A 12340-nucleotide genomic window follows, 5' to 3' on the forward strand; every position below is an offset into this window, starting at 1 on the left:
CTCATTAAGTACACAGCGGTCAGAGGACGGCCTCGGTTATTAAAAGCGTCCTGAGGTCTCTGTGAGAAACTCTTTGTTTTCTGGGGTGAGGTTTACCTTCACTGATGTCACCCAACAGATATTTCAACATTCCTCTAATAGCACACATCTGTCTCTCTACCTCACGTGTCTTGTTCTCTTTAATTCTGACGGTGACAAAAGTTTAAAAGTGACAACAAACATTTAAAAAAACCCATCTGCATAAAGGCAAGTTTATAATTTTCAAGTTACTTTTTTATGCAAATGCTATTAAATAATTTGTAAATCTACCAGTCAAAGTCTTTTTTTAATCCTCCCACAGAATGTAAACATGAATATTATTTAGTATACTTCAGTGTTACAAATAAAATGTTGAGTAGTGTATCTTGAAATCAATAAACATACATTTTTATATTTTGTCCATTTTATGGCTTTGACTACTTAAATGCTTCTGATTAGATTATAAAGCTTAAGCGTGTATTACACAGAGCTTTAAACTTCATTTTGTCCTCTATTCTTTCCTTGATATCTGGTGATGTTGAGTCGCCGCTTCTCCTCATCTGACCTCAAACATTATTTTCATGCATCTACAAACACAATGCAAATAATCTTCAGTACTTTACTGACACTTACCGAAGACCATCTGTGAGCTCCTAAACATCCTCAGATTGAATAGATTTAATATTTCTGTCTTTTTATTGAATGAAATAATAAACCCACGAGTGAGATCTCTACAATACTCTGCTCATGACTATTTACTCAATTAAATATATAGTGCTGCCCTTGACCAATCACCATCCAGCATTTCAGAGCAAAATATATGACTGACAGGCTTCATATTTACAGTATGTAGTCGTTTTGCTTACTAAGTAAAATGATTCATCTTATCCATTCTTTGAAATATTATTGTTTCTAGTTTGATATTTGCAGGTATGATAAATATTGATGTCTTTCTTTGAACAGCACCAGACCACAGGGAGCTGGTTTCACATACATGGGGGGTTTGGTCCCTGAGGGCCTCATTCTGACCCGAGGGGGTTTCGGTCTGCATCACTGTCCAGTCTCTGGACTAATAAAATAATACTAATCAAACAAGTGCTGGTTGTGTACACTAATAAACCATACAAGAGACTGCGTCTCATTTACTTCTCTTATCTACACGAGGAAACGCGCAGCGTGGAAACTCAACACAAACACAGATAACCTGAATGAACTAAAGTGTTTGGTGTCTCAGAGGCCACGCCCACTGAGTATGACGTGGCACATTTCAAATATCACACCACTGTTGAAGCCACGCCCCCGAGGACTTCATTGAAATGGATAGATTTTTTTCCGGTAGAGCAGAACTGATCCATTGCTGTGCACGAGCTTAAAGTCATCTAACCTTGAAACTCTTGAAAGAGAGAAAAGTTAAGGAGTTGTGTGTCGGGTCAGAACCGCAGCGCAGATGATTCAGCTGGGTCTTTTCTTTTCGGTTCTTCTGCTTCACTGTCATCACGGAACCGGTGAGTGTCAGCTCGATAACAGGGCGTTGCTATGCTCAGATGAGATGAGATGGGGATGCTTAGCTTCCTGAAAAACATTTTTTTTCACGGTTCTTTAGTTGTCAGATTTTACTTTGGTCTGTTTGTTCTTATGGCGATTGTCTTGTTGATTTTTTAACGTTTTTCTTTATTCCCTCACTTCTGCCTCTCTTTTTTTCTGTCGTATTCCTTTTTGTCAACCCTTACTTTTGTGTCTGTTCATTTTTTGCATCTTAATATTTCTCTTTTGCATCTTCTCTATCTGTTGCCAGGCTGACTAACGTTAATTAAATCTGGAAAATGTTAGGTCGTAAAATGTTCAACAGCATTCCTCAGTTACAGTGCATTTATATTTCTCATAGGCCTTCATTTTATAGATTAAAGTTATTGTTTTCATACATACACATTGACGTTGTAAGCTGTGTTAAATGATTCAGATTTTAAGCTAAATAAGTCGTTTTATTTTTAACTGATGTAAGATGATGTTCAGTGACTGTGATGTCAACAGTGCCACCTGCAGGCGGAAACAGAAAAACTCAACACAGACGCAAAATTAAATCAAGAAGTGCTGATCCACCGCAAACTGACGGAATTCGTGTACTAGAAAAACAAATTAGAAGTAATAATAAAATTGATGAAATTTGTGAACTTAAAAGTTTTTGATCCTCAGAAGATCAAGGGTTAGGGCTTTAAACCCCTCACCACCCCGCATATGTGTTATGTGACGCCGTCGTTGATTGGTTCGGCGCTTTGATGCGCGTTGCTGTCAATGCTCTGCGTTTCCATTACCCGCCAAATTGACATTGCTAATTAAGAATACGGGCAATGGAAACACGGCAATTTCACAAAAACTCCCGTATGTCGCAAAAAAAATCAGCCACTTCTGGAAATGTGTATTTCACAAATCTGCCAAGGACACGCAGCTATTGGGTGGTTTGACGGTTAGGGTTAGTCTTGGCACATTGGGTCTAGTTTGACCTGGTTTGTGCAGTTTTCACCGGAAGTGGATGATCCAGTTTTATACAGACAGTGACACACCTGTTCACGTAACGCACAAGACAAGCGGACATCTACATTTCAGTCATTTATGTCGAGCCATGTGTTTAGAGGGAGAGAGACTTTTAGGGACTTTAAATTTTAATATAAGATTTTACTAATCCCCTTAAAATTAACACAACCTCAATTGACCCAAGACCATTCGTTTGGTTTTTCCGTGAGAGCCATAAAGCCATTTTTGCTTTCCCAATAATACAATTAATCAAAACATTTGCTTCCCTCCTACGTCTGCTATATTTTGGACCATATACAAAAACACAGGTAAAAAAAAACTTCCCCAAGAGACTGACACCATTCTTCTAAAATGTCAAACATTGGTTAGAGCCTTGCACACTTAAAAACAAATGAAAAACTGTTTCATCTTCACCACAGAAAGGAGAGAGAGAGAGATGGGGTCTGCGTTTTTGTTAGGATGTAAAATTTCGGTCAACAATCTGCATCTTTACACAATCACACAGCAGTTCTAGTTGAGTTTTTTATAAATATTGATGATTTAATGCTGTTGCTCTCCCTGTATGATGCAGATGTTGCCATAGAGACCAGTGAGCAACTGGTGGTGTGATTATTAAACTCCGCCTCTAGCATTGTCTTAAAGAGACAGTAGACAGGCGTCATGATATTCATTGTTGTTTGTGACTACACAATTAAGATCACACACACATTTTCTGTCACAGTTATGGTAGTAAAGCAGTAACTAATGTTATTTGACTCGCGTCCTTTATGAGAAGAATCTTAAGGTCAAATTCCATTCATTTTCTTACCTTACAGAGAATTTATGTGTAGATGACAAAATAAATCTATGAAAGCAACAACAATAAAGTTTTATTTTCTAAAGGAATGTACAGCTGTACTGTATCAGTAACTACAGAAATGTGGTGTGTGTGTGTGTGTGTGTGTGTGTGTGTGTGTGTGTGTGTGTGTGTGTGTGTGTGTGTGTGTGTGTGTGTGTGTGTGTAGTGCAGGTGTAACAGTTTGTGTGTTGTGTCACAGGTGCAGCAGTGTGCAGTCAGGATCAGTTCAGATGTGGTAATGGGAAATGCATCACGAGTCGCTGGGTTTGTGACGACACAGACGATTGCGGTGACGGATCCGATGAACTTCTGGCATCCTGCAGTGAGTGTGAACCTTTATTAAGGTCAAGCTGTGATGCTGCTTCATTGAGAGAGTTTTCTCATTGAATTATATCAGCAGTAAAGTTATTTTCAATGATGAGCAGAACGTTTACGCAGAACTGAATCCCTGCGGTCTGATAATAATAATAAAACTCTAACTCTGTTCACAGAAGAGAAGTTGTGTGCGACGAGTCAGTTCAGGTGCGGCGGGCGTCTCAATCAGTGCATCTCCTCCGGGTGGCGCTGTGATGGCAAATCTGACTGTGAGAATGGAGCGGACGAGCAGGGCTGCGGTAAAAGCGACTACTGTTTTCAAAACACAACTACCCAGATAAAAGCATGAACACATTTGTGTAATATTGTTGTGTAATGTGATGTTTTTCATTGTTTCAGTGCTAAAAAACTGCACGGAGGGCGAGTTTCGTTGTAAAAGCGGGCAGTGCGTGTCGCAGTCGTTCGTGTGTGACGAGGATTCTGACTGTGATGACGGTAGCGATGAATCTGCCTGCCCCGCCCCCACCTGTAGCCCCGGCTCCTTCCAGTGCAATAATTCGATATGCGTTCCACATCTCTGGGCCTGCGACGGGGAGCCCGACTGCACGGACGGTTCGGACGAGTGGCCGCAGAACTGCAGATCTGGTGCGGTTCAGCGCCCGGCCTGCAAGACTCACGAGTTTTATTGCGGCAGCGGCGAGTGCGTCCACGGCAGCTGGAGGTGCGACGGTGGGTTCGACTGCCTCGATCGATCGGACGAGAACAACTGCAGTGAGTGGGAAACTTTGATTACAATCAGTATTGCACAGCTTTAAAGGCAAAGTTAAAGGAACAGTATGTAGGATTGTGGCCAAAACTGGTACTGCAATCACACAACTGGTGGCCAATACACAACATGACAACATAAACATCAGTTGAGGGCTGCAACTCCACTTTTTAAATGACAATCTCCTGGCCGGAGCACTGTTGTCAGTGATAAAAGTATTTGAAATGAAAATGATTTCTTAATGTCTAGTGACACATCAGGGCCATTTTATGATTTATTGATATACATTTATTACATACTGTTCCTTTAAGCCATAAATGAAAATTCTGTCATCTTTTACTCGGCCTCGTGTAAAGACTCATGCGATTGTTTACTGTAAAGCACAAATGCAGAATCTTCACGCACCTGTTTATATTTCAAAGCAGACAATTAATTTTTCCCATTTCCTTGTTAGCCGGAATGGCGTATCCGGTTTAATGTGATGTGAGCATAAGCGTTGAGTTTTTTGTGATGTTATTTGTGAAGCTGGTTAAAAAGATGTTAGTGTCGCTCTACAGATTTTCATTTTGTTGTTTGATTTTTTTTGTAGCCACGCCCACCTGTCGCCCAGATGAGTTTGTCTGTACAGACGGCAGCTGTATCCCAGGAATGCGTCAGTGTGATGGGAATTCCGATTGTTTGGATAGGAGTGATGAGATGGACTGTGTCAGTGGTAAGGCAATAATACCTGAATCTATTATCAAGTCAGTTTTATTATTATTATTATTGTCCTGTTGAGTAAAAGCTTTGTAAACAGGATGATGATGATATCAGTGGACGCTAAACTGTCAGTAACTGTGTCTCTCTCTCTCTCTCTCTCTCTGTAGTGAATACGTGCGACGGGCCGAGCAGGTTTAAATGTCAGAGTGGCGAGTGCATTAGCATAGATAAAGTGTGTGACAAACAGAGGGACTGCCGTGATTGGTCGGATGAGCCTCTCAGAGACTGTGGTGAGTATTTTCTTCATCGTGATGTTTATGTGTAAGCGCTAGAGATGCCGTGACAGCGTGTGACAGGAATGTAGCTGATACATAGTGTGTTTCATTCACATGTTTCAAAGTCTCTGGTCACATGACAGAAACATAAATAACTCTGTGTCTCTCATGTGTGTTTGTGTGTGTGTGTGCGTCTGTGTGTAGACACTAATGAGTGTCTTAAAGACAACGGTGGCTGTTCTCACACATGTAATGATCTGAAGATAGGATACGAGTGTTTGTGTCCTGAGGGATATCGCATGAGTCTGACCAACCGCACACAATGTGAAGGTAAAACACAACAACATCTCTCTCTCTCTCTCTCTCTCTCTCTCTCTCTCTCTCTCTCTCTCTCTCTCTCTCTCTGGTCATTTACGTGTTCTGGCTGTGTTTCTCTTTAGATGTGGACGAGTGCGCAGACGCAGACACCTGCAGTCAGATCTGCATAAATCTGATTGGCAGCTTTAAGTGTGAATGTAAGGATGGATATGAAGTAGATCACATGACTGGAGACTGTAAAGCAGTTACAGGTACATCAATTACATCTCATTCTTTCATCTACAGAGGGATTATGGGAAGCTTGTATCTTTATACGGTGAGTTTGCTGCGCTATAAATGCAAACATGAGGAGTTTAGTTGTAAAAGACATCACCAACTGCTAATGAAACGTCATGAATAACTTAAGGCAGAAGTGCGTGTGTCTAATCCACCAGATGGTGATGTCATTGGTAAAATATGTTCAGTAATACTAGTGTTCTCTGACAGTGTGATGATGATGTCAACGTTTCTCTTGGCAGTGTCTGAAGCGTATCTGCTCTTCAGCACCCGTCACGATGTGAGGAAGATGATGCTGAGCAGCAGGGAGTACACGTCACTGATCCCACAGCAGAAGAACGTGGTGGCGTTGGACGTGGACATTCCTAATGGCAAAATCTTCTGGTCTGATGTCAGCCAGAAAAAGATTTACAGGTGAGAGATGACGCATCAGAAAATATTTCTAGCATGAGCACTAGAATACTTGATTGTGATTGGTTGATCTCATCCTGTCACTCACGTGACAGATCCTCGTTTGCTCCTCCACCTTTCATTTCTAAGTTCAACTTATTACTTTAGTCAGGCGAGGGGTTTTCTATAATTATCAATACTAAGATGTGCTACAGCCTGCACACGTGTGTGTGTGTGTGTACAGTTTTTGTCATATTCATCTGTTTGTTACAGCACACTGGCCAGTGACCCCGCCCACAACAGCACTGTGATTGACAGCCATATCGCTACTCCAGAGGGACTGGCTGTGGATTGGATCCATGGGAACATTTACTGGACTGACAGGGAGTTGGGAACGATCTCTGTGGCAACCACCGACGGTTTAAAACGCAAGACTCTCATTAGAGACGGATTACAGATTCCTCGCGCCATTGTCGTCGACCCTCAGAGAAAGTGAGTCCCTCTTATAAAGCATTATTCTGATCGGATGAACCGCATTTAAAGCTGCTCGGTACAAAGACACTTTTCTTCATTCATCATTTCTCTGAACTTTCAACTTATCGTCAGAACTAAATAATAGATACGCTGAGAGTGTGTTTTATTGTAGGATTACTGCTTTAAATCAGATGTTTTGGTAAAGAGAGAGAAAGTTAACGAAGAGATAAAGCTCACACGTTTGTGTATGCTGTAGTTTTATGTTCTGGACGGATTGGGGCGAATCTCCTCGGATCGAGAGGTGTGGTCTGAACGGTGCAGATCGAAAGCCTCTGGTCACAGAAAACATCGCCTGGCCCAACGGCATCACTTTGGGTGAGACAGACGTGGACTCAGATGTTTTAGTGAGAAACCCACATGGATGTTTTGTTGGGTTCTGATGTGTGTGTTGTGTTTGTGTTCAGATGTGATAAGTCAGCGTCTCTACTGGGTCGACTCAAAACTACACACACTGTCCAGCATTGGTGTTACTGGAGAACAACGTCACACAATCATCTATGATGAACAGAAGCTCCCACATCCACTGTCATTGGCCGTGTTTGAGGTGTGTATGAATGTTTGTGTGTCTCTGTGTGTGTGTGTGTTTGTGTAACGTCATAGTTCTGAATGTTTGTCTATGTTGATGTTGATCAGGAGAAGATCTTCTGGACTGATGTGTCTAATAACGCAATCTGGAGTGCAAACCGCCTGACGGGACGAGACATCACAGCTGTAGCACAACATCTCCACTCACCTGAAGATATTGTACTGTATCACAGCCTGAAACAACCAGCAGGTAAGCGCACACACAAACACACACGCACGCACACTTACCGATCCACAGCATGTGTCAGGTGACTGATGGTCATTGATGTGTTTGTGTGTCACAGGACAGAACTGGTGCCTTGACAACGGCGGCTGTGAGTTCTTGTGTCTGCCGGCACCGATAATTAACATGCGTTCACCCAAATACACGTGTGCGTGTCCTGATCACATGACCCTGGCAGCCGACATGAAGACGTGCGTCTCAGGTGTGTTCAGATGTTCCCGCTCTTGAATTAAAGCACACGGTCTTCATCATCATCATCATCCTCACCAGGGTTTCTTTTCTCCACAGCAGCCAAAACTACAACCCAGCTACCCACGACAACCAGAGCTTCATCTGGACTCACAAAAGAGAGTCGTCGTCAGGACTCGAGCAGATTCACCACACACACGGACTCATTCAGCGGTGAGATTCTGTTCTGCTGTATGATGATGTCACACAAAACATTTCAACAGTATGCATGACTTCAGTCTGATTGTGTGAAATCATATCTGATATTTAATCCTGATGTGAGTGACGTGAGAGAAAACATTTGTTGTGTGCAGAGGCGTAGCTTCTGGGATGATGAGGGTTGATGACGTTTGTTTGTGTGATCTACCGTTATCGTACAATTACACTGAAAGTGACAGGAGGAGTGCAAACGTAACCCCATAGGTGGGATTCACGATAACAAACAGAGGGTTTGTTGTGACACCTGCTTTAGTTTAAACACAAATAATTCAATCAAATTCTGTCTTTATACTAAAGGTGGATATTGTTTAAATATCTGCCTATAATAGATAGATATCCACACATTCATCCATCCATCATCCTTCATCTAAACATCCGTCTATTATGCATCAATGTATATAAATAAATGATAATTGTGAGTTATTTCTCCTGATATTGTATTAACAGTTATCATTTTGATGAATAGGATTTACATTGTTTTCATTTCATTATTATTGTATACCCGCGGCCAGTTTGTCAAAGCACTTTATTTGTCATTTTGTAAAGCCCTTCATGTCCTCCGAATACCTTCTTAATAATACAGAAGTCTTTTTTTATTTACTGTAACCTCATATTAAATAAGAAGTTACCGAGCACTAACAATGAACCCAAAACTCACCCTTTTAGTTCCCAAGTTTGGCTGGCACTGTAGTCTAATAGCTCATTCAATTCAAATATATTTAAATAATGCTTTTCACAATTTTGCATTGTTACATAGCAGCTTTACATAGAATAAAGAAAACAGGAAAAATAATAACACAGAAAACAGGGCAATTTATTGCTATTTATTTATTAACTTTACACTTTAACTGCTGATGGTCTTTATTACCTTCACAAATGTGTTGTTGAGAGTGAACTACACTTTAAAAACCAGCGTCCTCCTGAAGCACAACATAGAAATAAGCACCATACAAATGAATTTGAATTGAATTAAATCAATATGATGCTGTGAATGTCCTCTGTTGTTACTCACTCAAAAAATCTGACAATATTTCATTGCCATCAATTGTTCATAAAAAATTATATAAAAAAAAAAGCTGTTTTATGGCAGGTGAATTTTGGATTGTAGTTCACACACTGAATGTTTTTATTTTTGTTTTTTTTAGGGAATAATGAAGCACAAGAGGCGGTCTCCAGCCCGTCCCAGCATCTGACTGTCCTCTACATTACTCTTCCTATAGGTAAGTCAGACATCACTGTCACGTGACACACGAAACCCTAACTGAATAAACCATCTAACCATTGAATCGTCTGTCTGTCCTACAGTCGCCTTGTGCTTGATTGTGTTTGGTGGCGTCTTGTTATGGAGGCACTGGCATCTGAAAAATACCAACACAATCCACTTCACCAACCCAGTTTACCAGAAAACAACAGATGACACTGTTCACATTTTCAGAAGCCCCAGTCTGGACGGCTACTCGCATCCCTCGGTACGACACCACAACAATCTGATTTAAATATTTTTCATGTTTCTGATTTTCATGAATTTCATTTCATTGTAATTTGACCTTTCTGCATTATATTTTTAGAATATAAAATATGAAAGTATTGTTATTAAAGTCTGTATAAATTAATGTCAGCACAAATCTATTTAAATACGTTAGAGGTCAAATAATATTGACAACACAAATGAATGAGTTTTTATCTTCTTGTACCAGACTTATGTTCATCAATCCATTCCTCGTTAAAGTAATCCAGATGACTCTAGTGGGTTAATAAAGACAAACAGTCTGTTTGTTAGAGATTCATTTTTAAAGTTTCTTTATGTTATGCTGTATATCTGTTAATGTCTATCTTTCTGTGTGTCAGGATCAAATGTTCAGTTTGGATGAAGAAACAGCCTGACGTTATGACGGTCAGATCAGAAATCTGTGATGGAGGTCATTAGAAATGCTGCTCTGAGATTTTTTGAATGAAACGAGGATGACGCAGACTTCAGTTTTGTGTTTTATTGAACTGTTTCATTGAAGAAACACAAATATCTAATGGCCTGATATCATAGCCGAAGACGTTCACACACAGCACCCGGCTGAAGATCGTTGACTCATTTAAAAGCCACTACCCTTTAAAAGAAATGAAATGCCTGTAATGTTACTGTTTTACTGTGAGCTCAGGTATACGATCACATGACTCCTGATGTTTAAAGGAAGTTGATGCTTTGCACACTACAGAAATGCAGCTGTTTTCTTATATAAATTATTTTCTTGTTTGGGAGATATTAAAACGATTGTCTTTTATTTAAAGTGAACTTTATAAATATTGATTTTATTTATGTGGAAGGCTGACAGCTGTCTCTCTTCTTGCACTATTATTGTTCATCGTCACAGGTTTTGTGTAAATTCCAGACAAACTGAACAAAATCTTTGTCTTAACAATATATTTGTTTTTTATAAAATTACGGGGTTACTTTAAATATAATGAGAGAAAACAAATGTTTTTTTTTTTGTTTTTTTTGAGGCGGCTGATTTTTCTGTTCTTGCGGTTCCTTCTGTGTAGTCTGTTATCGATGAGATCCATCATTGAAGTCAAACTTGATCTGTTTTTGTGTGACTTTCGAATGTTTCTGTGTGCGACTGATGTGTCGTATTTCACAGAATTTTTCCACGATGCCTTGAAACGTCAGAATGTACTCAGGTGACACCTTTTCTTATTTGTTTGTTTGTTCGAGACATTGAGTCGTCTGATGTCAGCTCTCCGTTATAATAATGTAGGAACGTTCGCTTCTGTTTCTGATGTTTATTGCGAGGCAGGTACAATCAGATGATCAGATGGTTTGCTGTTATCCGATGTCAATGAAGAATCTTGTCTTTGTAAATGTTTGCATGTAACATAAGACTTGTAAGAAGGAAAGTGTATTTTATTTATTTTGTACATTTGTTCATTTGAAATATTTTTCTGGTGTTTGTCAATCTGAAATCTTCTGCACTACAGATCTTTTTTTATTGAAGGATAAATATGAGGAGATTTGTGCCTGTATTTACATGAATGAAGTTGTCAATCGTTTAATGAAGTTTCTTTCTCTTATTGCTGCTGATTGATATTTGAGGTTCATTTTGTTTTTCTCAGCACTGTTGGTTTATGAACAGAATGTTCAGGCTGAACTGATAAGATATTTATCTAATAAAAGTTTTGAAATCTTAGATCCACTGCACTTTTCTTAATCAATCAATCATTCGTTCTTCTTTATTTGTTCTTATGTGAGATCTTTAGTTTAACTCTGAAACAGTGAAATGAGGTGCAGCTTCAGTTTTATCATCTCTTTACAGGTACAGGTATCAAACCTGCAACAGTCCCATTAATCGCTCTAAACCACCACCCAGTGCATTCATGATGAAGGACTCGCATACATTAATCCTCATCCTTTAATCTTAGATGATGAAGTTAAAATATAAACTCTCTTCTGTCTGTCTCAGGACATCATGTTCATCATAGCATCTCATGCACTCTTCTGTGGCATGTGGTCCAACCAGATGTTAAACAAACAACTCTTCTCTTCATAGATCCTCATCCTAAATCTACAAGTTTCTGTAAATGTAATTATCTATAGCTGATGATAAAATTCACACAATAAAATGAAATGTCAATCAGTTTATAGTTCAGTGCTGGCGTCGTCTGAAGTTCTTCCATCTCAAACTTTATCAGTGACACATTAGGAGGGCGTGTCTTGTGTGTCATTGTGTGTGTGTGTGTGTGTGTGTTAATTTTGTTTATACCACGGGTCTGTTGAATGCTGTATTCTGATTGGCTGAGAAATGTTCCCTGGGTATGCATTAATTTCTGATAACCGCACACCTAACTTGTCAAACTCCGCCTCGCGTTGTGCCGCATTGCACCTTGGGTGTGCAATATTTTCTTATAATTCAATGGCCCATCGTCAATTATTTCTTACGTATAACACAAATTAATTCAATTCAATACAAGGTTGTATTGTGGAACTTTATAACAAAAATGTAATCATTATATAAAGCGATATTAACAAGAAGCCAAATTCAAAGTCTTCAAAACTCCTGCAAGAGTTTACTTTTGTGTATTTCTCTGATTTAACCTCATGAACATTTATGACATTTTCTTTTCAATAGATTAAA

The 12340-nt window shown here is 39.6% G+C and overlaps 1 protein-coding gene across 2 annotated transcripts; it reads left to right on the plus strand.

Moving 5' to 3' along the window:
• Positions 1-1334: 1334 nt before the first annotated feature.
• Positions 1335-11395, plus strand: ldlrb (low density lipoprotein receptor b). 2 transcript variants are annotated; one of them, XM_065242867.2, is made up of 18 exons: positions 1335-1523; positions 3588-3710; positions 3880-4002; positions 4103-4474; positions 5059-5181; positions 5336-5458; positions 5648-5773; positions 5884-6012; positions 6280-6451; positions 6701-6919; positions 7158-7276; positions 7366-7505; positions 7595-7736; positions 7831-7971; positions 8061-8171; positions 9362-9436; positions 9522-9685; positions 10065-11395. In XM_065242867.2, the coding sequence occupies exons 1-18, from the start codon at positions 1466-1468 to the stop codon at positions 10098-10100; spliced, it is 2496 nt and encodes an 831-aa protein (XP_065098939.1). In that variant the 5' UTR covers positions 1335-1465; the 3' UTR covers positions 10101-11395. The 2 variants fall into 2 exon arrangements, with proteins under 2 accessions (XP_065098939.1, XP_065098938.1); XM_065242866.2 differs by having other exon boundaries at positions 1336-1523; positions 8058-8171.
• Positions 11396-12340: the final 945 nt, after the last annotated feature.

Source organism: Paramisgurnus dabryanus, chromosome 7 (genome assembly GCF_030506205.2).
Source record: "Paramisgurnus dabryanus chromosome 7, PD_genome_1.1, whole genome shotgun sequence".
NCBI lineage: Eukaryota > Metazoa > Chordata > Actinopteri > Cypriniformes > Cobitidae > Paramisgurnus > Paramisgurnus dabryanus.